General features: G+C 40.0%; 1 protein-coding gene across 1 annotated transcript in view; it reads left to right on the top strand.

Moving 5' to 3' along the window:
* Nucleotides 1-25,767, top strand: part of Arsj (arylsulfatase family member J) — a 69,400-nt gene extending 43,633 nt beyond the window's left edge. Inside the window, exon 2 of the mRNA XM_021660823.2 lies at nt 23,569-25,767. Coding sequence (XP_021516498.1) covers nt 23,569-24,970 — 1,402 coding nt within the window. The 3' untranslated portion in view covers nt 24,971-25,767. The remainder of the gene's footprint in view (nt 1-23,568) is intronic.
* Nucleotides 25,768-26,305: the final 538 nt, after the last annotated feature.

Raw genomic sequence — 26,305 nt, 5'->3', positions numbered from 1 at the left:
TGGTTCAGTTTTCTTTACATTGAAAAGTCTCATTCAGCACAATGCTGAATATTTAATTTTCGAGCTTCAGTATTATGTATTTAAGAAATATCAGTATCACTCCCTGGAGTGCTATGTTTCTAAAACATTTTACAAAGCACTGTTAGTATTCAAAAGAGTTGGCAGTAGTCAAGATTTTTGTAAAGAAACAGAGCCAGTAGGAGAGCTGGAGAGGGATTTAAGGAATTACCTTATAGAATTATGAATGGCACAACACCAACATCCAGAGGTAACTGGGAACCTGGCAGGCTGGAGACACAGGAGGAAAGGGTTGATGTAGCAGTAGAAGCCAACAGGCACTCTGCTGGCAGAATTCTATTTTCAAGAGAGATAGGAGATGCACTCTTTCTATCAAGTGTCTGGACCGATTCCATGAGACCCACCCATACCAATGTAGATAATCTGATTTACTCATAGTCAGATGACATAAATCTTAATCTTACCTAAAAGTTCTCTCAAAAACTATATTGAATACTATTGAATAAAATATCTGGGTACCTTGCCTTAGCCAAGTTGGCTTGATTCATTCCACAGTTTGTGTGTACAGCAAATTGTATTCTCCCATGGAACACACTAAAAGAAAACTCCATTTCAGAAATAGTTTTAGGTGATCAAATGGAACTCTGTCACTAGATAGAGCTTTATAATTCAATTTTATATTACATCATTTCATGGTATCCTGACATGTTTTTATACTATAATCCCTTGTTTTCTGTAAGATTCGAGTACACATTTAAAGACTATGAAGCTTTTGTCATTATCCAAGTGAGAATATGACAGCCATTGATGAGTGCTAAATCCATTGTTACTTACATAAAGTACCTGCAAAACATGTCTGTATTATTTGGTGAAGTGGGAGATAAGAACATAAACAGACCAGAGGGGACAATACCGCACTACACAGGCCATAAGTAAACACAGAGCAACAGCTAGTCTCAAAAAAATGATCAAAACATTCGATAGTAGCTCTCCCGCTTGTATTTTAAATATGAAAATTAAGTGTTGAGTTACATTTCTTCCTTGATTACAAACTCTCACCAATTACCACTGTTGAAGATTGAATGACGATATTTGATTTGGACTGGTTTACAATTTCACACCCAGAACAGCAACTCAGTGCTTCTCCAACGTCCAAAGGGATGGATGAGGTTTCAATTATTAAGGCTGTTGCCTTGGGGAAAGAGTGAGAGGCAACTATTTCATGGGTTTCTCAAATGTTCTATCATATATTGTCCGTACTGTATTTTCAAAACAGTGATGTCGATGTTTGCTAACAGAAGACTGGATAGCTGTGTGCTGCCCAGGAATGCTGCCTCTTATTTGAATTGTTCTTTTTATTTTTTTATTTATTACAATTTATTCATTTGTACGCCAACTGTAGCCTACTCCCTCATTCCCTACCTACCACCCTCCCTCCCTCTTCTCCTCCCATACTCTTCCTTGAGTCCACTGATAGGGGAGGTCCTCCTACCCTTCCATCTGACCCTAGTCTATCAGGTCTTATCAGGACTGGCTGCACTGTCTTCCTCTGTGCCCTGGTAAGGCTGCTACCCACCCCCCATCAGGGGGAAGTGATCAAAAAGCAGGCCACTGAGTTGATGTCAGAGATAGTCCCCTGTTCCCACTACTAGGGAACCCACTTGGACACTGAGCTGCCATGGGCTACATCTGTGCAGGGGTTCTAAGTTATATCTATGCATGGTCCTTGGTTGGAGTATTAGTCTCAGAAAAGACCCCTGTACCCAGATTTTTTTTTCTCTCCTTGTGGAGCTCCTGTCTCCTCCAGGTCTTTCTATCTCCCCCTTCTTTCATAAGATTCCCTGCATTTTTCCCAAAGTTTGGCTATGAGTCTCAGCATCTGCTTTGATATCCTGCTGGGTAGAGTCTTTCAGAGTCTCTCTGTCTTAGGCACCTCTTACCCATCAGAATGGCTAAGATCAAAAACCCAAGTGACAACACATGCTGAAGAGAATGTGGAGAAAGGAGAACCCTCCTCCATTGCTGGTGGGAATGTAAATTTGCACAACCACTTTGGAAATAAATCTGGTGTTTTCTCAGACAATTAGGAATAGCGCTCCCTCAAGATCCAGCTATACCACTCCTAGGCATATATCCAAAAGATGTTCAAGTATACAACAAGGACATTTGCCCAACCATGTTTGTAGCAGCTTTATTCATAATAGCCAGAAGCTGGAAACAACCCAGATGTCCCTCAACAGGAATAGATACAGAAATTGTGGTACATTTACACAATGGGATACCACTCAACAATGAAAAACAAGGTAATCAAGAAATTTGCAAGCAAAAGGTGGGAACTAGAAAAGATCATCCTGAGTGAGGTATCTCAGAAACAGAAAGACACACATGGTATATACTCACTTATAAGTGGATTTTAGACATATAATATAGGATAAGCGTACTAAAATCTGTACATCTAAGGAAGCTAAGCAAGAAGGAGGACCCTGGGGAAAATGCTCAATCCTCATTCAGAAAGGCAAACGGGATGAATTGTTCTTAACAGTCCTTGCCATTCGAATTTCTCGGCTGAGGTCCACTTGTGTAGACCAAGGTGCTCCACTCAGCGCTTGTCACTCACATGGCTGTCTGAATGTGGCTGCTCTGAAACAGGAAGTTCTGTGTGGGATTTCGATTAGAAAAGGCTGGCTGCAGCCTTTGCTCCAGTAATCTGTGAAGGAGAAAGCTGAACTCTAGTACACGTAGTTTCTGACTAAGAAGGAAAGCTAACACAGGCTGGGAGAGTGTTCCTACAGCTTCTGGCTTTTCCTAAGGCTACACAAGCAAGGCTTCCTGTAACAGGAAGCCAGTGTAATCAGCTTGGTGTTTTATCTGGAGCTCTGAGCCTCTTGGTTAAAATTTACCTCTCTGACCATTTAAAGAGATTTTGTAGTTCCAGGTGAGTGACTCTGAACGGCCCTTGCTCCTTCTCTGTGGGCATTTAACAGAAAATAAGAAAAGGAGGACACAAATTAAAAGAATTTTACTGCCATTCTCTCCTAGAAATGCCCTGCAGTCCTGAGCCCTGTTCTTTCCGCTCCTCCATTTACTGCCAGAATGATAGATGCTCAGCATAGTGGTGCAAAGCTCTGTGCCAAGACTCCTCTCTCTGGCTTTCCATCAAATATGGTTTTATCCTAAGATCACCCAATGTTTGAAGCTCCTAATATATTTTTTCATTTGTTGTGGGGGAGGGGCGAGCAGAGTCTTGTGTAGCCCAGGCTAACCTTAAACTCACTGTGTAGTGGAAACTGATGTTGAACTCCTGATCTTCCTGACTCCACCCTCCCAGTGCTGGGATTACAGCTGTGTATTACCACACGTGGGTAAGATGCCTAATTTTTATTCCTACACATTGGTTTCCTAGTCATGGACATTTAAAATTCTCTACCTCTCTGTCTCTCTTTGTCTCTGTGTGTGTGTGTTTGTGCCTAAGAAAACTTTACACCCTAGGTGTCATTTCTGAGACTGATACTCCAACCAAGGACCACTCATGACAATAACATAGAACTCCTGCTCAGATGTAGCCCATGGCAGCTCAGTCTCCACAAGGGTTCTCTAGTAAGGCGAACAGGGCCTGTGTCTGACATGAACTCAGTGGCTGGCTCTTTGATCACCTTCCCCTGAGGGGGAAGCAGCCTTACCAGGCCACAGAGGAAGACTATGAGAGACAGTCCTGATGAGACCTAATAGGCTAGGGTCAGATGGAAGAGGAGGAGGACCTCTCCTATCAATGGACTTTAGGAGGGGAATGGGACAAGATGAAGGAGGAAGGCAGGGTGGGATTGGGAGGGGACAAAAGTGGGGCTACAGCTGGGATACAAAGTGAATAAATTGTAATAAAGAAGAAATTTTATTAAAAATTTACCCCACACTATACTGACACAGTCCAGGCCTCCCATATGGTAAACCCAGTTTTAGTGTCCCGATGTATTATTGTGTTATTATTACCAGCATTTTTTTTTCCCTTGGTGCTTTCTAAATCTTTCTCCTCTCTAAGTATCAAATATGAGTGTAACATTTGGTGGTTTCTTGGGCTGCATTGTTATTTAAAGTGTTAAGGCTTCATTTTTACTAAATAATATGATAACATATGCACAATTCTTGCCAGACTGACTTCCTCATAGTAGCAATCACAGCAGACAACACTCACCAGCCATGTCCCACAGACTTCAGTTTAACCCACACTTCAGTACTAAGTGTGAGTCACAATTCTTTAGTCAAACTTTAGAGCGACACACAGATTTTTTTCTCTTTTTTTTATATTATGGTGTGTGCATGTCTGTGTTTATGTAGAGCACATGTAAAGGTAAAAAGACAACATACAACCTCATTTCTTGCCTTCCACCTTGCTTGAAATAGAGGCCTCTTTGTTCTTTGTCATTGTATACATCAAGCTGGCTAGCCCGGAACTTACAGGAAGTCTCCAGTTTTGACCTTCGGCATCAGGGCAGGAAAGCTGGGATCACAGAGTCATGCTCTCACATCCAACATTACATGGGTTCTGGAGATTCAAACTCAGCTCCTCACCCTTGACAACAATCTATTTATCAGTTTTTCTACCTCCCATCCCATGGTTTCTCTTTGCGTGCAAAGTTTTTATTTTAGAATTCACTTCATTTTTCAGCTTTCAATTGCTGATGAAAGCTGATTTTAGCACATTGCAACTAAAAGGCCCCGGGGATCCCCTTATCCCAGGCTCCTTATACATGTTGTTAATTTAAATTGTTTTCTGATGGTGATAGTTTGTCACCAATAACCACACAGATTTTTTTTTCTACAAATGAGGGATGGGCGCACAATGCCTGGAATAATGCAAAGCAATCTTAGTGTTTCACTTACATGGTGTGTTATGTGGATTAAGCAATCTCATCTGGATCTAACAGCAACCAAATGTTTTCTAGAGACTATTTTATATTTAAGATTCATGCAAACGTGACTTTTGTGTGGAAGCTTTCATATTGACAAAAACTGCTCTTATTAGACCCCGATAGTAACTGTGATTAATGGTTGAATGGTAGTTTTATTTTTTCTAGCTCTTTATATGAATGGATATGAAACTCCCATCTCTTATTAAAATCCAAAGGAGTATGAAGCACCATGGACAATATCCAGAAGGGTATTACCTCTCTCCTATAGAAGTAGCTGGTTTTTAGTCCCTACCGGAAATCATCAATAAAGCCTGCCCATCCTTACCTGACAGCCCATGGCTCCTGTCAGTCATGAAATGATTTTGGCACTCATAGCATCTGTGTCTTTCCCAGGCTGCCCTCCTGCAATCCTCTTTCTCTTTCATCTTCCTAGGCTTGTTACTTGAAGAGGGGAACTTCTACTCTTAATTCTTCGTGAGATTCCTAGTACAGTTTTGAAACATTATCAACTTCGTGTAAAGCATGGCTGTGTCACAGAGTCACAGATGTCTGCGGTCTCTGAATTCTCAGGCCATGCCCTCTCCTTCCCAGCCCCCATGCCATCGTGGGTGTCCACTCTGCCTTCTATTGCAATGAAGCTGACTTTACAAAGGGAAGCCAAGGAGCAAGACGATGGGGCCTGACCCACAGCGGTGTGCTTTGCCTGCAAAACAGGACTCTTCTGGTTATTTTAACAGTGTGAATGGTAATCACTGGATTAGTACACTGTAGTTAACACTGAGGCATGTAATTTCTTTTTAACTGTGAAGAACTCTCCGTCTCCTTTGTATACACTGAGAAGAAGCTTACCCAAGGTTCTGCCTGTGACTTCATTGTCACTTGGTTCATCCATTTTGTCTGACCTATTTAAAGTCTTTTTCAACTCCTATGAGTCCAGCAGCCTCAGGAGGATTTCTGATCATTACCAGAGGCTCTCAGGTCCATCAACTGTTTGCAGTTGGGTTCTTGATCTCAGCTGAAACCCATATTCTGATCTAAAACTAGACATCGCTCAGCTTCAGTATAGCCCATATAGGAAAAAAATTGATTCTCCTACTTATTTATTTTGAACTTTTCATAAAATCTAGGGCCAACTACTTGAGAATGTGAAGGAAGAAATACAGAAGTTTTGCAATGTAGACGTGGGTTATGAAAAAGTCCACCCACGGTTTTCACTTTTGAATTTCTTTCATCCTGCTACGGAGATCAGAATGGATTTTGTATTAAAATAGTCACTACAAACCCCATCTCCTAATAACTAAAAAATGCTGTTGCCTAATACCTTTATTTAGGCTTGAGATGGAGGTTTGTTTTTTTGTAATTTAAAGAATGCGTAGCCTACTGTCATATTTTGACACATCTATTCAAAGTCTTTTCATCATAGAATAATTCAGAGACATTCAAGCATGACCTGTGGCCTCAGAACCATCCACACACACTTCACTGGAGGTAACAAGCAGCATGTGCCTGCCAGTTCTACCTGCTGGTTTTCACCAGAATAGAAATGAAAATGGAAAATAAGACCTGTTATGCATATGAACACAGTCTACAAAGCAAAAACTAGGGAATGAGAAGAGTAGTGTCATTTTACCGTTTTGCAACTCTTTAAGCCAACGTTAGTTGAAGGCAACTGAATTCTCGTTACTATCTGTTGTTTCTGTTTAAGCCTCTGCAGAAAATTCAGCCTTACTGAGGTCTGTAGTCAAAAAGAAAAAAATATTTATGTTGTGTTCTTGAGTAATAAGGCTATCATTCTTGGTTTCTTTGCCCCAAGTCAGTAAATGTGAGTTTCCTTAAACATCTTACGGGGCCAGGAAGATAGCTCAGCTTGTGCTTACTGCCCAAACAACAACCTGAGTTCAATCCCTGCATTCTCAGGGTAGTCTAGAAAGGAAGGACTTCCAGAGTTGTCCTCAGGTCACACACACACATGCATAAGTGCATTTTAAAATCTTACGTATTACTATTAGGTAAGACCAGGCAACAAGCAACAGGCTAGAGAGTATGTTAGGACTTCTAGATTCTAATAACTTGGCTGAACCTGTAACTGTCTGATATTATGTTTCCAGTGAGGTTCTAATATATTAACTCTTTTAACACTCAGTGATAGCTCAGTAAGAAATGTGTGTTATTCCATTTTGTGAAAATGAGAAAAAAATGGAAAAATAGAAATTAATTTTCCATTTGTATTCTCAGCCACATAATTTCCCAGACTTATGATTCCAGAGTAAAATAAACCTAACAAAAAAGATGTGGATTAGAATTTCAGAATTATTGGTAAGCATACATCAGTCACATTGAACACACGTTAGACTAACACTGGAAAGTCTAGCTGAGGTAACAACCCATGTGTAGGCTTTTGCTTATAGATAACTATAACAACATATCATAAATATTCCTATAGATTCAACACCAATCCTCATTTTTGCAAACTTTCTCCTTTCCGAATATTTATTATCTTGTGGAAATGCGGATTTCCATATTCACAATGGGGGCTTGTCTCTTTGCGTTCCTTCGCAGACATCTGAAGAGGCTGCCATGTTAGTCCGGTAAAAGGGAGAATAAGAAAGCAGCTCTATGGATGCGTGCACATTTGAGCCTACCAGGAGAAAGGAAGGCAAAGGAGTGACACAAGTCCTCCCAGCCTTCAAGCAGCCATGAGCACCAGCAGCTCCAGCCTCTGCTTAACTGTGGTTTGAGCTTCTCGTTTGCATTAGATAAACAAAGAAGGAAATTGAAGGTATGATAAATGGGGAGGAAATACAACGAAGGAACTTTTTTAAATTAACTTCTATTGCCTAAAAGTTCATACAGTGAGCATTCTATGTTCTATTTTATTTAATCTTATACCACATGAAAAAGAAAAAGAAAAAAAAAACAACAAACCTCGTGGAGTTTGGGCCTTGTTTCTGTCTACTTTACAAAGGGAGTGTTGAGGTTCAGGGTAGCTGTTGCGACCACAGTTTCAGCTTACGTGAGAACAAGATTCAACCCTGCACATTTTTTGAGGCTGTTTATTAATTAACTTATTTATTATTACAATTTATTCAGTTTGCATCCCAGCTGTACCCTCCCCCTATCTCCTCCCAGTCCCACCTACCCTTCCTATTCTCCCCCTATGCCCTTTCCCTCATCCACTGATAGGGGAGGTCCTCCTCCCCTTCTATCTGATCCTAGCCTATCAGGTCTCATCAGGACTGGCTGCATCATCTTCCTCTGTGGCCTGACAAGGCTGCACTCCCCAGAGACAAGTGATCAAAGAGCCAGCTACTGAGTTCATGTCAGAAACAGCCCCTGCTCCCCTTACTAGGGAACCCACATGGAAACTGAGAAGCCTATGGGCTTCACCTGAGCAGGGGGTCTAGATCATATCCATGTGTGCTCCTTGGTTGTACTATGGGTCTCTGCAGGGCCCCCTGGGCTCTGCAAACCTGCACATTTTGATTCCTCTTCAGGATGTTTTTCCTTCCTCCTTCTTTTTCTCATCTTTCTTTCCTCTCCTTCCTTCCTCTTTCCTGCCTTCTTTCTTTCTTTTTTCTTTTTCTTTCCTTCCTTCCTTTCTTTCTTTCTTTCTTTCTTTCTTTCTTTCTTTCTTTCTTTCTCTCTTTTGCTTTTGCTTTTTTTATTTAGGCTCACTAGGTAGGCCACAGTGGGTTTACACTCAACACCAACCCATCTCAGGCTTTTCTTTTTTTTTTTTAAAGAGAACTATTAATTTTTTATTGAAATTATAATGTAGGCTCTTACAGTTTTTCACTCTGGCTGGACTAAGTTGCTTTAAAGACTATATTGAGTGGCATAAAGCTTTTATAGCACTTTTACTTTTATCTATTGACTTTTATGTAAGATTATAGTGGCAAATTATTTATTATTTGGAATTGAAAAAGACTCATGAGTTTAACTATTCTTTTAAAAATTACACTAATTCACTCAAACACTAATCTTTTTTTTTTTCATCAATTACACTTTATTCATTCTGCATCCCCTCATAAGCCCCTCCTTCCTCCCCTCCCAACAGGCTTTTCTTAATATTGCCATATTGGTCTATAATGCATGCTGGAATATGCCTGTAATGCCAAGCTATTAGTCTGTCCAAAAGTAAAGCACGGTTTGGGTACCTACAAATTTCCCCAACATCCTGGTTTCTAGCAGACAGACTCAACTTCCCAGATGTCACCCAGGAAATGGATGTTTATCCTCTGAGATCCAGGTACGAACCCGAGAAAGAGTCATTTCTCAGAAGCAAGAAAGAGTCTCCGGAGAGTGTATGTGATAAAACTTAGAGCCCTCTACTTGGCACCCTCCTGCTGCCCTGGCACTGGCCTCTCGCCTGACGGAGGCCATCCGCCTGTGAGTGATTACTGCTCACTTCAGTAGTTGCTGAGGACTTAAGTCCCGGGGGAAAATAGATGATCTGTGGGCTCACCGCGAGAAGGATTTTGGTATTTTGTGATAACTAAGAGGAAGACTGCTTTCCCTGCAGCTAGAGGAGTAAGACATGGCTGTAAGAATAAAGCCAGATGGAAAGTTCCTCACGCCCACAACGTTTAAGGCTGGACATACCAGTCAAAGATCATCTGGGTATATTCATTTTTCTGTCTGATGTTAAAAATTGTTCTTACCACTAGGAAATATTTTGTATACTGAAAACCCTAAGAATTGAATTCAGCAAATACTTTGAGTGGTTTTCTACATAAAAGAGAAAGCTTAATGAAAAGAAAAGTTGCCAAATGAAATCAAAGCACTAACAGCTATGCTTTTGTAGTGGATAGGGTAGGAAAAGTAATTTATGATAAATATTAGGGTAAGGAATCATTTTACTATGCTAATTTTCTACTTTCGTTTACAGGTACTTATAAAGCTCAATACTTCATTATGTAGCAATTCCATATTTTTATCTGACTGTATGAATTGCTTCATAATATTGCTATGTTAATAACAAGTCCCAGGTTATTAAAGTGGTCCAGTACTGGAAATATACTTTTCCGTAGGAATGAAACCGCTGTTAATCCAACACTAGTTGGTAAGCTCTGAAATCATACGAAGACAACAGCAAACAGAATGAGAAGTTGTATTTATATATTTATGAGCACATGCACACGTGTGTGTGTGTGTGTGTGTGTGTGTGTGTAGGGGTTTGAGGGAGGAAAGGAAAGAATGAAATATGTAATTATATTTTAATTTCAAAAATTAAATTAAAAGTGGATCAGTGTTTGCCTTTAACAGAGTCAAGAATTGTCTTCGTTAGAATTAGAAAAATACACAAATAAAAGGGCAAAACCACAGGTACATTAAAGCTCTAACTTTAAATTTTAAAGAGACTTAGCACTTGTTAATTGGTACTTTTATCTTATTCTAGTATACCTGTGTGAACCACACCAGCCGTGAGGTCTAGATATAACAATTAATGTGACTCTTACTCTGTGACTTTCTTTACTATTAGCTGAAACTGTTTCATACTGGAATTATAAACATCCTCAGAAAGTCGTAAGCCAAAAGTACAGCGAAGCATCTGGGATGCTGAATACAAGATTGTATTATTTGCTCAGCGCTCTCTGAGTCTAGTAAGTATACTATGCATGCCTTTGGTGCATAGTGTACAGACATTTCCCATAGAGCTGTTTGTCCTAAACCCTCGGGATTCTTTATGCTCCAGCAACACAGTCACCTGGACTACAGCACCCACCGTGCTTGAATGTTTGGGAAATGCAGTATTAAGTTTGTGTTTTCCTTTTCTTGTCTGGAAACTGCCATCTCGAGTTTCCGTTCTTTTCAGATGCCTTAGAGTCGCGACACAAATGTGTTCCATGTGAGTTTGAAATGAGATACTTTCATATTGTCAGTCTAATCGAGACGCAAAGACATTTGGTTGCTTGATGGGCACTTTGTAACCACAGCTAAAAGGAAATGTTCTGTTCATGAATGGAACTCTTGTTGGGTTAATAGCTATAGAATCACTTACATGAACATAATGTTGAAACTCTTCATAACTCTTTTTTTTTTTTTCAAAATCATACAAGTGCTGGGCTTGGGGAGAAGGCTCATTTGGAAAGGAACTTGCTGCTCAAACATGAACACCTGAGTTGAAATTGTCAGGATCGACATGAGGCCCCTAATAGCCAGGCCTGAGAGCCAATCTCTAACCATAGGGCTGGAGCAGATGGGTCGAGCAGAGACAGTAGGATCTTTGACGTTCACTGGCCAACCAACCTAGCAGAATGGATGAACTCCACTTTCAGAGAGAGGTTCTGTCTCAAAGCATAAGGTGGAGAGGAATGGGGGAACACAGCCAGATTCAGTCTCTGACCTCTACACACATGAACACACACAAAAACACACACGTAAACAAATATACACTCTTCACAAAGATAAAAAGGCATAATTAAGGCATAAAAAGGAAATGTTACATTTCTTATATACACAGAGAAAAATGTTAATCTTTATAGAGTGATTCATATAAAAGAGAAGAATAAATCTTTCAAATTAATTGAAAGAATTTTAAATTTCCCCAGGGACTATATTTTATTGTAATTTCCCAATTACTGTTGTGAACACTTGTTAAGTATATTTTCTGTAGCTTAGCTTGCTTCTAGGGCATAGTTGGTAATGTCATGGATGGTTTAACATTGAACATTAAGTATATTTCTGTTTGTAGTAAAGAGACTAAATATTAAAATGTGTAAGCCGATTTAAGTTGTACTTTAAAGTGTAAGTATACTCTCCATGAGATATTTGTGTCTTTGAAACATGTATGTAAATTAGAAAAGTTAAAATGTGCCCACAAAGCTGCTCCTTGAATTTTTCCTGAAAATAATTTTCCAAATAAATAATTCATTAATCACCCAAAGGGATATTCAGTTTGATAAATATGTGATAGTTTGTAGATTCTACGTGAAATTTTTTTGTTAAACAACAGGTCTACAGAGCTTCGTATTTGGGAGCACCCCTGTAATCTCAGCACCTCGGAGACAGTGCAGAGGCCAGCCTGGGTTCCGTGGAAAATGGCTCTGAAGATATTAAGTATAAGTTTTGAAGAAATTATTCCACTCCCCGCAAAAGAATAAAAGTAAATGTGAGAAAGAACACTCTCTCCTGGTAACAAATCTTCCTCTCGGTGAAAACATTTGCAAAAAGGAGCCATTTAGTTTGTGGCTTATAGCCCTTTTCCACAAGGAAAACTGCATTTTAGTGTGGAAAAGTAAGTGATAGCATAGATGTTAACCAATTTCAAGGACAAAGAACAGGATTTGATGACCAAGAAAGATTACCCTCAGGCAGGAATCTGAATATTACTTGCCAGGTTATCTGAATTCAATTGTCTAGTGAAGGGTCGATTTTCTCTGACTTGGACAGTGTCTCTTCTCGCCATATCTTCCTTTGGTCTAAAAGGTCTTCTTCAGAGTCAAGGCTCATATAAGATAGGTGAACATACTAAAATCTACAGACCTAAAGAAGCCAAACAATGAGGACGCCAGGAAAGGGGCTTAATTCTCATTCAGAAGGGAAAACAGGATAGACACCAGAAGCAATAGAAGAGAGGAAACGGGACGGGAGCCTCTAAAAGACTCCACCCAGCAGCAGATCAAAGCAGATGGAGAGACTCACAGCCAAACTTTCAGAGTTCATGGAGTCTTATAAAAGAAGGGTGATATAGAAGGACCTGGATGGGACAGGAGTCCCATAAGGAGACCAACAAAGCTGAAAACAGCTTGGACCAGGGGGGACTGCAGAGACTGATACATCAACCAAAGACCATGCATAGAGAGGAGAGCACCTAGACCCCCTACTCAGACATATCCCATAGACATCTCAGTCTCCATGTGGGTTCCCTAGTAAGGGAAGAAGAGACAGTCTCTGACATAAACTCAGTTGCCTGCTCCTTGATTATCTCCCTCTTGGTGGGGCTGCCTAGCCATCCCACAGAGGAAGAGGATCCAGGCAGTCCTGTTGAGACCAGAAAGACTAGGGTCAAAGAGTAGGAAAGGAGGACTGCCCCTATTAGTGGACTAGGGGAGAGGGATAGGAAAGGAAGAGGCAGCAGGGAGGATAGGACCAGGAGGAGATGAGGGAGGGGGCTACAATGGGGATACAAAGTGTATAAATTGTTAAACTTAATAATAATAATAACAATAATAATAAAACAAAGTTGAGGCTACTACTAGCCAAGATATCACAGATTATAGGAACAAATTTTGATTCCGTTGGCATATATATAATATATATATATATAATTTTAAACTAATATGTAGCCTTAACAACAGTTATTATATACTCTGAGTAGAAAAGGATAATTTTAATGCAATCATCTAAATTTCACTTATATGTAAGTATATCAATTTATAAAAAAGAAAATAAAATTATATTCTCCTACAAATATTATCACCATAGAAATAATCATCCTTAATAGTTTCACACACAGTCTTACTTATTTTTCTCTCCTTATAAATATGCTGCATTATTCATTCACTTAACAACTTTCTAAAAAGTATATATTATGCACAGACCCCATAAAGTTTTAGGTGATATAGATACAGTATTGAGCAAAGACCCTACCCTAATGGAACCTAAACAATTTGTCATGAAAGTTTTATAATACAATAGTCACTCTGCTGCAAACATCGTTCTTGCACAGACAATACACTGTCAACACTTTCCCACATCGGCACCTACAGTCCCACCCCTGGAGACGGTGTCCATATTCACAATCTACAAATTTCCATTCCCCAGTTATGTCTCCACTCACAAAACACCAAGTTTCTTCTCCCTTCCATGTTTCTTCTGACTTGTATTAAAATAAGTGTGTATTGCATCTTCTCGATGCATTCTGGGTCTCACTTTTTCTGGCTTCTGTATGGCATGTGATGCCTTGAACTGTAAAAACTCCCCACTGTTCTAGATCACAGCGTTGCTGTTTCATCTCAGCTTTTTGCTAGTACTTCTTGCTTTCCTCTTAAATGGGGTGTTTTCTGGGTTCCAACGTTGGCTCTTAGTCTCCAGTCTGCCTTTATATGGCCTAATGAATTTGACTACTGCCTTAAATCCAATGAGTCTTGAATCTCCACTGCTTCATTGTTACATCTGAGGTGAATATCCTCTTCCAAGTACTTTTAGCAACACAAACCAGACTCACAACCTTCCCTTTCACTCCAGTGTCTTTTCCTGGGTTGCATAACTCAGCTTAAGAAGCCTCCTCACACCCTGCCAACGTGCACTCACTTAGAACATTCTGTCTCTCTTGCTCCCCACCCACAGTGTATAGCCGCATCAAGTGTCTGTTATAAACACAAATGTTCTCATATCTCACCTTCACTGAACTAATTTCAGTTTTTGGCTGTCACTGTTTAGCTCTGAGACTGGAGAAAATATCTACAATTATGTCTTGTTTCAGTAGACGCTCTCTTCACTACCATCTGAATGAGTTTTCTAATGCAGGAGGGTTTTATTGCACATTCTGTTTTGAACAGCACTCCTGTGCCAGACTATGACTTATATGAAATCCTTAATTTTCTCAGTGCTGTAATAGAATTTGTGTCACTTTACAGCTTCCTGCCTCTGTCGAGCTATGTCCCATCAAGACATGTGCAAATCTTTTACCTTCTAGGTGAGTCATCACTGAAGAGGCACCCTTTCATACCTTTAAGTCCGAACACTCTGCTCCACTCACTAGAACATTCTCCATCTTCCCTTCAGCTTCCTCTTGAATGAGCTGTCTTAGAGTTCAGTTCCCCCTGACAATGTGTCTTCTTCTTTGCTCTTTCAACTTCTTGTATTTCTTACCATCTTGTATTTGATCATCATCTACAAGATACTCCAACGATTGTACTAAATTTCTACACATGGTCCCTGATGCGCAGTCTCCTGACCGTGCCCGTAAGCACATAATGGAAGTCTGCTGGGGTGCTTGCTGCCAATCAGCTGGTTCTCTAATTGCTTTCTGGGCTCATCTGCTAAGACCATTTTAATCATTTTTTGTGGCCCTCAAAGTAACCATTGTGTCAGGGAGATGGTAGGAAAATGAGTGTTAAGTGAGTAATTTATCCGTTCATTCACCAGATGAAAAATCAGCCCTTCTCTCGTGCTACCCCCACCCAGCTGCACCGCCTTCCAGGGTATAATTAACTGAGAGATAAAATTAAGACCTATAAATAGAATCATTCCGTGAACAGCGGAGTCTTCTTAAAACAAGTGATAAATGAATACCTCTTGCAATGTGTAATATAATTATATTTTATGCATTATGAACATCCGTTACTTGCTTTAGAAACTACAATCTTTATATCTGTTTTCCTCCTACTGAGATCAATTTGCACTTAACTCATGGCTTATTTTGTACTTCTGGGCTTTAGAATGTTTGCAGAATTATTAGGATTCATTTTATATTTCATTTATAGAGGTACCTTAAATGTGTAATCTCTTTGATACATACTTTGATCCTATATTCTTATATAAAAATGAATTTATTTTTGAATTATAATATCTAATACCTACTGATATAAATTAATATTTTTAAAAGATTATAAGCTTCATCATATTCTTTTGACAAGCTGAAAGGCCCATTTAGCATATTCCTTTTAAATTGGCAGGAAAATAAGAATAATTCCTATCACCTTTAACAAAGTCGGCATCAATGCCGGGTTTACTCATGTCTTACAAAATTTTCTTCACATGGTAGCCAGACCAAAAAGTCAACTACATTTCAACAGCATTTTCTTTATTTTTAATAAAGGTTATGCTGGTTTTCAAAATATATTCTATGGAGAAGACATATGTATATATTAATTGCATATATATTAAGGGTAGGTAGGCCTCATGCCCAGCAGTAGATAGCTAACACGCACATCATCATGCACACACAAACACCATCTATTGAGCAATGATGCTTCTCTCATGAAGGTTGAACAAGGCACTGATCTATGGGTATAGCACTGTCATTAGAAGTCATTTATTGCTCTTGTGTTTTTAGTAAAATACTATTATTAGGTTTCCCCTAGGTTTATGACCTATCTAGTTTCAGTTCTTACCACTTTGGCAATGTCAGGCATACATTCTATCACACAGAATTGACCTTAAATACAATCAAAAAGTGGTTGTTTACTCTCATAACATTTGTGCCACTACTGTATCAGTATATCTTGCACTGTTGTAGGTCACAGGGCTTGTAGCTGGGTGACAATGATGATGATTCCTTATCGTTTAGAGTCACTTCAGCACTATGGACAGTCGCCAGCAGGGGTAAAGCTTGCTTTCAGCACCAGCTTGACTGCTGCACGGTTGATAACCTAAGTGTTGTGTTCATCAACAAGGCCTTAGTACCAGGTTGTAGAGAACAACCAATAGCCTTGACAATAGCCTGCGATGTTTCAGCAATCCATGGAACCATTTTGGCTAATGATTCAACAAGATGTAAAAACCCACTGGAGGTTTTACTTGGTAAAATAAGAAGTCTAACTGGGGCATTGTCTTCCTCATTTTATAGTGACTTTATCTAGATTACTTTGATATATGTATATAAATTAGGAAGCTTCTACCATAGTAGGTTTCCATATGGTTTTCCAACAGGCCTTTAGCATTAGATCTCCCCGCCTACATTTGCTCCTTTACACTGATCTCCCATCCCCTTCCTCATTGAATCCTCCTAGTCTAGTTTCCCATTTATCTCTCCATAACACTGTATTCCAAATTCTATTTCTCCTTCCTTGAGCGATACTTGCTCCTTACCTCCCATCTAAGTACCTAACCTCTGGGGTTGTTCATGTTGCAGAACATATATCCAAGGTTTAAAAGCTAGCATCCTTTGTTTTAATCCCAGGTGTGAAGATAAGAGGCTTCTTCACAGCAGGTGACTATGATTTGCCTTGTGCTCTAGCAGGGGCATATTTTGCTGGCTACATAGTTTCTATGAGTGTGTGACATTTGGAATTCTGGGAAATTTCAGAGGATATATAAATCCAGGGTCTAGAGAGGTGAGGGTTCTGTTGTTGCTTCTTGGTGTTTGGATGCTGTTTGTTGCAGTTTGTTAAATAGTTTCATGCAAGAAGAAACAACGAGAAGAAGAAATTAGATATCCTGATGACAAAGATCAAACTTGTCCCTAATCAGCAAGAAGTAGCCTTTCTTATCTATCCTTTTTTTTCCTCCTATTTAGCATTAGGGGTTTAGTAAGGGAGAAGGGTGGAAGAAAGAAAGAAAGAAAGAAAAAAGAAAGAAAGGAAGGAAGGAAGGAAGGAAGGAAGGAAGGAAGGAAGGAAGAAAGGAAGAAAGGAAGAAAGGAAAGGAAGAGAGGAAGAGAGGAAGAGAGGAAGAAAGGAAGAAAGAAAGAAAGAAAGAGAAAGAAAGAAAGAAAGAAAGAAAGAAAGAAACCTACAAAGTGGTAAAATATCTGGTTACAACTGGCCTTGTGTTGAGGTCTTCGATCCATTTGGAGTGGACTACTTAAGTAAATCTACTTACAGTCTTCTGCACACAGCTGTCCAGTTTGACAAGCACCATTTGTTGAAGATGCTCTTTTTCCAGTGTGCATTTCTGGCTTCTTTATTTAAAAAAAAATCAGGTGTTATTGGTGTGTGTATGTATGTGTGGGACTTCAGTTCGATTCTTTGGGTCAATGTCTTGATTTTCATGTCAATACCATGCTGTTTTTATTATTATAACTCTGGAATACAGCTTGAAATCTGCAACGGTGATGCCTCCAGCAGTTATTTTATTATTCAGGGTATTTTGCCTATTCAGGTTTTTTATATTTCCATATGAAGTTGAAAAATATTTTTTTATTTTTTCCAGTTTCTGTGAAGAAATGTTTTGGGGCTTTGATGGAGATTTTATTGAATCTGTGGGTTGCTTTTGGTCAGATGGTCATTTTCACAAATACTAATCCTATTGGTTCTCGACCATGGGTGGTATTTCCATCTCATGGTGTCTTCTTTGATTTCTCGGTTTTATCTCATCCTAAATTTTTATTTGGCTTTAGTTTTACAATAGTGTCTGTCAAAGACCAGATTCAACCAGTCGGGGTCCAGGAGGTGATGTCTGTAGAGTCGATGACTGATGATCACTCAGGTAAAAGTGAGTGGGTAAAAGCTTGATGCTCTGGGCCAGAACTACTTGTAGCTGGCAAAGAAAATAGGAATAAAAGGAGGTGGAGGGAATCATAGACTCTACACACACACACACACACACACACACACACACACTGAATACACATTGGGTGGATGGAGAAAACACCAATGAGCAGGCCCCAACCCACATTATATACATACACAAATACGCACATGCGTACTGAGTGGATGCAGGAAACTCCAAGGAACGAGCTTCAATGACTTCATTTTTTTTTCTCCCACAGCTTGCATATCCCAGCAAAATCTTTTGACCAGTATAAGAATTACACTGTGATTACACTTTATTTTTCTTTTAGTAAACGATTATAATGAATATGCATAGAAAAAGTGTTCCTCCATATCTTCACATGATCAAATGTTTTACGTATTATAGATGAGGGAAAAAAATGTGAAAAACAAATTATTCCCAAGAACCTACGTACATTGGTAACTAAGCAACTTGTTATAGATTAACAAAGTTCAAGCAAGGAAGGTAATTTTCTCAGCCAATTTCTCTTTACTGGCAGGCTGCAGTTTGCAGTTACAAAGAGAGAATCAATTATCTTAAAAAGTAATAAGAAAATCTTAAAAGAATCACAAATCTAAACTTTCATATTTGAAAAAAGACAATTGTCATTTCTACTTTAAATCCTCAAGGTGCACATCTATTAGTTGACAATTTTTGTTAAAATCATATCAGGAAGCTGAGGGCAAAAATGGGTACAGGAAACTAATTATCACCTTAATCACCAGCCCAGCTTCATCAAGAGTCACATCAGCCAATGCTGATTGGGATATTGTTCTTACTCCCTAAACGTAAAAAGTCCCTATCCCAACTATTGAGAGTTTACTTTTCTGAACTTCAAATTGTTCCGTAAGTATTTCTACTTCAGGGACCACTAACAAAAACATCTTAACCTAACCTTACTAAATAATCTATTCTTCCAAATTCTTTCTAAGGCCATTGCTAACAATCTACATCTCTAAGTTCTTTCAAAGGGTGGTGGCTGAATCATTAATCTGCACCAGCAGCAATAACTGAAAAAGATCAAGCATTAGTATTGCAAGTACCAATGATGCTGTCCAGTGATGGACTGGAAGCCTCCTTAGAGTTTTCATACAAATCATGTGTTGTGAAGGATGCAGTGATCGCAAAGGCAACAAGCTGAGTGATCTACCATAACAGCAGAGTCCTAAGGACACAGAGTCCTCAGAGCTCTGCCTCCCAAGGCACTGCATCATGGTTGTGCTAACTGGAGGGCCAAATTCCAAGACTCTAAAGCTGTTTTGCTGTTCCTCCTGCATGGCCCTCAACAAGAAAATATAGGTGCATTTATATAAACTGAGGCCTATGCTTCAATAGTGAGCAGTTTTCTGTTTATGTTCTGATTAACATAGAGTGGAATTATTTCTCAGAATTTGCCTGTCGCCTTAATGTAATGTGTTTTCTTATTAGTACTTTAGTATTTTTTCATTATTACATTTTATATTTTTGTTTATTGAATTTACAGTCAAAGGGATCTGATTTCTTGGATTCATTTATAGTCATTAAACTAATGAAATTTTAAAGGAAGGATTTTTACTTATCATAATTACTGAATATATATATATACTTGAACCCAACTCCTATTTATAGAAAAATTGCAGGGATATCCTGAAATACTTTTCTTGAATTACTTTAAAAGTTAATTGCTGGCATGGGGATTCACCATCTTTTATACTTTTATCCTACAATCTACCAACCCCGTTAGTGCACTATTGCCTGAAATGAGAACTTTTCTTCTATATTAGACACAAACATTCATCAAATTAAAAAATCATCATAGTTCTTCTCAATTACTCCTTAGACCCACTTTAGCTCTTTTATCTCTCTAATTGTGAGCACTGTAGTTCAGGATGGTGTATTTCATCTGATCCTCATTCCCTTCCCTCTTAATTCCTTTCAAACTTGAAGCACCCCTTCTTTGAACGGCATACTTTTGTATTAAGTACAGGCTACATATTGTTGGTGGGAATGCCATAGAGGCTATGTTTTGTCTCCCCAGAGCTTCCTCTTTCCTTCAGTACCATTCTACACAATTCCAGTTTATTACGTTACCACTCCCATTAACTTTGATCTCTTGATTAATTGTGTGTCCTTTAGGCTCTTCCCTCAATAAGTTGAGGTCGAAGAAATAGAGAGAGAGAGAGAGAGAGAGAGAGAGAGAGAGAGAGAGAGAGAGAAGCACCTTTTGTACACTCAGGATTTAGTGGTATATTTTGAAGCTACTTGTTTTGTCTTCTGGACAGTTGCTGCTCTTACGTGAAAGCCAGGTTCACCCCAAACACCCAGGCAAGCTCATATCAGATCTCATCGCTTTCTTGACTGAACTAAAGCAATCTACCAGCATTCTCAATGGCAGAGGTTAACAAAGAGATGCAGCAGCCTGCTTTCCATATGATTGGCAGTCACTGGCTCCAACTCCACCCTACCTTAGGACAAAAGAACTTGAACCTTTAAGTTGTGTCCACTGTAAGTGCTACCCTGACTATGATTAGGAAATAGCAGCAACACTTTAGGAACGGAAGGAGTCAAGTACAGGGGTGAGGATGGGGGTCACTAACATGGTAGGACTTTCTTTTTGCCTTTGTCCAATGGATTCTGCTTTAAAAAAAATGCTCATTACTTTACCTCTTGCAAAAAAAAAAAAAATCTTAAACATTTCTGTGATCGATATAAGCCACACTATCTGGGTTGCAAATCTTTCATTTTTGACTGTTCCTGGATGTTTCCAGAAGTAGTCATAATAACTAATAGTTTAAAAACTGAGTAAGTAACAGACATAGCCACACTACTTCAAAATCAGCGTCACAGCCTGGTGGGCATTTTAGGCAGTTCAAAAGAAAGAAAGAAAGAAAGAAAGAAAGAAAGAAAGAAAGAAAGAAAGAAAGAAAGAAAGAAAGGAAGGAAGGAAGGAAGGAAGGAAGGAAGGAAGGAAGGAAGGAAGGAAGGAAGGAAGGAAGGAAGGAAGGAATAACACAACTCTCTACCCCTCTGCTTTCACAGCCATGAAATGAAGACCAGGGTGACTTTTCACTACAGTACTGAGGATTCAGTGCAATTATATATACAAAAAGAAGGCTACAAACTATAAAAAACTTTCTTAAAATATGTCATTACACACCACTCTGCCCTTCTAGTTTGTCACAGTGGTTACCATTTACTAACTGTTCTCCCCAACCTAGATTCTGTGCTCCTTTCTGGGGCCCAAGATATCTCAACATATATCATAACCCCAATTTCCTTGATGGAGATCAGAGCGTTAAATGCTACCCCAGTGTTAAAAGTAACTGTGGAAATCCAAACTCAGGTATGTCAGATTCCAACACCTGTCCCCTTAATCAGTGCCCATATTCTGATACAAACTCCTCCGTGTAGCCTGAGCCTCAGGAGAAAGTGACCTGAAAGTGACCTGAAGAATCTCTCATTTGTTATGAGCTGTTGGCAAGCCTTTATGGAAACCATTCTGCAGAAACCTCTTAGTTCACTAGTGACTTTAGACTCCCATTTGTCTGCCAACAACTCCCCATCTTCTGAAAGCAGTTTTGTCTCCTCTCTCCTCTCTTCTCCTCTGTTCTCCCCTCCTCTGTTCTCCCCTCCTCTCTCCTCCCTTCCTCTCTTGTCCTTTCTACTCCCCTCCTCTATCCTCCCCTCCCCTCCTCCCTCTCCAAACATTGCTTTTATTTTCAGAAGCATCATTTCCTTTCTATTCCACCACTAGAGATAAATAACCAATTTAATTACAAAGCCTTAAATTTTTTGCCTTTTGAGAAATTAAGTAGGCTTTCAGGTCAAGGACATATGTGGTCTATGTATGATAATTATTTAATTAATAATTTATCCCCTTGAATGATTGCTAAAAATGTTACAAATACAGACTCTCCTCTTTCATTTCTTTCTTGATTTACCTTGGTAGGCACTTCTCAGTTTTCCATGTAGAAAGCCAGTGATCTGATCCGTGGTTGTTACGGATCTGATACTAGACCAAAACGGTCATGAACAGTGATGACACCTGAATTTGGTGTTTAGCGACACTTGTAAAATGTCTATAGGAGTTTATTGAGTTCCCATGGCTGCGGTTGCTGTGAAATGCTGACTGCTCATGATGAATGGAGTGACGGGAAGATGCAAATGCCGCTTTGCAGAGTAGGATGTCGTCCCCATAGCTCCTACTTTCGCATCAGCATGTGTATCCACTTACCACTCAAGAACTCACACTTGCAACAGTTAATCACAAATCAGACTGTTCAACCAAAGGACATGACATTTCCGAATACATCCATTTGGGGTGTGGTTGTGTGTGTTGTGTGTGTGGTGTGTGTTCTGTGAGATCTATGTATGTACATATTTGTGGAGCTTGGTGACTCAGCTAGACTTCTGGCCAGCTAGCACCAGGGATCTGCCTGTCACCCCCAAGGTCAGGTTACAGACACAGGCCACCATGCTCAGCTTTTCCTATGTGGGCTCTGAGACTCCAAACTCAGGTCTTCATTTAACCTACTGAGCCATCTCCCCTGCCCAGGTTTGCATTCTCTCTCTCTCTCTCTCTCTCTCTCTCTCTCTGAGTTTTCTTCTTTGCGATTTATTTGATTCAATGAATACTTTTATATTTTCCCTAAATATTTATAGCCTTTGCGTATGTGTCCTATTTTAAAAGTTACTTTGAGCATATGCAATAACTTCAGTTAATTCTGGGTTGGAGTAACATAAATTAACAGATACAAGTGGACCCTTATGATAGTAACTGGTTCTGGGTGGACCCTTGGAAAACTGTCTAGAAATGAGCTTCTTTGTCATTTTAATACACTATAGAAAGGTTCCGCTGCTTTCCTAGACATCTAAGTGATATATTAATGGAGAGCCGGGGACAGTGGCAAACAAAAGTGTGCTTATCTCCCATGGAACTGGAAGACTCATCTCCTGCACTGGCACAAACTCTGAGCTTTGCTTCTGCATCCAGGAGCCACTTTCTTTTTCAGAGAGCCAATTAAATGGGGGTGAATTGTGAGATACTGTTTGAGAAGCTACCTGGAGATTTCTGCATCATCTGCCTGTGTTCTAGAACACGGGAGTTAGTTTGAGATACGTGACCTCAGGGCACACTTGAGAAGCTACTGTGAGGTCCCTAATAGTCTAATCCTGTGCATCCCTCTCTATCGTGCTAGCACTTTGTCATGTAAATAAAAGACCAAATTTTATTTTAATTAATTCTGTTGTAAGGACTTTTTAAAAGACTTTGAGATGAGGGGCAAAAAATCTTAGTTTCCAAAGTACTGAAAATGCTATTCAACTGTTAAATGTGAAGCCAATTAAAACTCTGGAATAGAAAGTAGAGCTGCTCAGTGGATATTACTTAATTCGGGGTTGAGTTGATGTTTGTTCACAGAGACTTTATTTAACTTAAGAATTGCCTGAATGAAGAATGTGCCTTCTATCCTGCCTTGACAAGATGTTTACTCTTTCCTCAAAGGTATCAGATACACACGGGACTTCAACATTCTATCATCAGACCGACCCAACCCAACTGTCTACCTCTGGACAACGCAACCCTACCTCAGAAGCTGAAAGAGGTCGGCTATTCAACCCACATGGTTGGGAAATGGCACTTGGGATTTTACAGAAAAGAATGCATGCCCACCAAGAGAGGATTTGATACCTTTTTTGGCTCCCTTTTGGGGAGTGGTGATTATTACACACACTACAAATGTGACAGCCCCGGGATGTGCGGCTACGACTTGTATGAAAACGACAATGCTGCTTGGAACCATGACAACGGCGTCTATTCCACGCAGATGTACACTCAGAGAGTGCAGCGACTCTTAGCTTCCCATAACCCCACAAAACCTATATTTCTATATATTGCTTATCAAGCTGTGCACTCACCACTGCAAGCCCCCGGCAGGTATTTCGAAAACTACCGATCCATTATCAACATCAACAGAAGGAGGTACGCAGCCATGCTCTCCTGCTTGGACGAAGCAATCCACAATGTGACCCTGGCTCTCAAGAGGTATGGTTTCTATAACAATAGTATCATCATCTACTCCTCAGATAATGGCGGGCAGCCCACAGCAGGAGGAAGCAACTGGCCTCTCAGAGGTAGCAAGGGAACGTATTGGGAAGGGGGCATCCGGGCAGTTGGCTTTGTGCACAGCCCACTCCTGAAAAACAAAGGGACGGTGTGTAAGGAACTCGTGCACATCACCGATTGGTATCCCACCTTGATTTCACTGGCGGAAGGACAGATTGATGAAGACATTCAGCTCGATGGGTACGATATCTGGGAGACCATAAGCGAAGGTCTGCGTTCACCCCGAGTGGATATTTTGCACAACATCGACCCCATTTACACCAAGGCTAAAAACGGCTCCTGGGCCGCAGGCTACGGAATCTGGAACACTGCAATCCAGTCGGCCATCCGGGTGCAGCACTGGAAGCTCCTTACAGGAAATCCGGGCTACAGTGACTGGGTCCCCCCTCAGGCTTTCAGCAATCTGGGCCCAAACCGGTGGCACAACGAGAGGATTACCTTGTCCACTGGCAAGAGCATCTGGCTCTTCAACATCACGGCTGATCCGTACGAGAGGGTGGACCTCTCCAGCAGGTACCCAGGCATCGTGAAGAAGCTGCTGCGGAGGCTCTCCCAGTTCAACAAGACAGCAGTGCCCGTCAGGTACCCCCCAAAGGATCCCAGAAGCAACCCTCGGCTCAACGGAGGAGTCTGGGGTCCCTGGTACAAAGAAGAAAACAAGAAAAAGAAGACAAACAAAACTAAGGCTGGGAGAAAGCAGAAGAAAAGCAAGGCTAGGATGAGAAAACAGCTGACAGCGCGCGCCTCAACAAAATGCCACTCCAGTCTCACCGCTGGCTAAAGGCAGGACTTTCTGCCGCGGGTTAAACTTAAACTGCCCTGTTCCCATGTAATCGAGAGAATTTGGCTCAGAAATACAACGGCCAGCCGCCTCGGGCTTGTTTTCACGAACTCGCTCTCTGCTAGAGGCTTCTGGCACCTGGCTGCCATGTGGACAAAACCACCTTCGTGGGTGCCAAAGGCGGTGCTTCCGCAGGCCACACAAGGAGGGGAATGCAGTTATTTGTCTCTCTCGAGTCTGTGTAAGCGGCGGTGAACAAACAGAATGTTGTTCAAACAGTTGATCAACCAGAATGCTTTGAATCCCTTCAGTTGCGAAAGGAACTGTGACAACCTGTGGTAATTACAGGGTAACAAGATTAACACAACGACTTTTGATGCGAAGGTTGCGTCCCCCTCAAAGGCCCAAAAAAACAATGTTTCAAAGTGAAATTTCATAAGCAACTTGGGCTTTTAAGATAATTCTATTTCGTGTTGCGGTTGTCTCTTCTCTAACGGTGGGGGGAAAAGCTGCTTCTCTCTCGTGGCCAGCTTGCACCTCATCTGATCCTGCTAAAAGGAAGGGCAGATAATGCCTGAGCATTGGCAAAAACGAATGCATCTACGTCCCAGACACTTCGGTAGAATAAAACATTTCAATGTAAAGTGCCTAATTTATTTTTCAAAAAACATTACACAGGTGATTTTAATTCCTTTATTTTTAGTTTCTACGTAAGAATTTTACACTGTAATGCCATAAATTACTGTAATATCAAGTATGATCATAAAATATAAAAGAACTCATTCAGAAAAAAATTGCAGTTGTCATTTTTTTAACCATTATTTGAATGTAAGAAGATGAATATATTTTTTAAATTTTGTAAAAGTGTTGCTATTTAGAGTTGATTTGACTTTATTGTTGCCAACAAACTATTTATGTATATTAATTATTAAAGTGATTTATTTTATGGCACTAGTGTGGCTTTTTCTGATTTAATTTTTAGACTACCAGAAACAATCATATTATTCATTTTGACAAATAAAAGTCTTTTTAGTCGTTTTAGTTTTCCCAATATGGCCTTGAAATGGTATAGACCAGCTTTCCTGGCAACAGGCAAAACTCTTTGCAAATGGGGACTTAAAGGGTAGTGTACTAACACAATAATAAAGATTTTGTAAGTGAAGAGATTTCTCTCCCCACATGGCTACTACATTGAGAACAATGTCCTGTTATTGATAAATAATGTTTATAATGATGCTGTGCTCACACGTAGTACAGAATAGGGAAAAACAAATGGAAGACACGTTATCTGAAGCCTAGTTAAAAGGTTACCATGGAGTGTGAGAGATTAAAGAA

The sequence above is a fragment of the Meriones unguiculatus genome, chromosome 10 (assembly GCF_030254825.1).
Source record: "Meriones unguiculatus strain TT.TT164.6M chromosome 10, Bangor_MerUng_6.1, whole genome shotgun sequence".
Lineage (NCBI taxonomy): Eukaryota > Metazoa > Chordata > Mammalia > Rodentia > Muridae > Meriones > Meriones unguiculatus.
The sequence above is the reverse complement of the archived record's forward strand: the minus strand, read 5'-3'. Positions and strand labels throughout refer to the sequence as shown.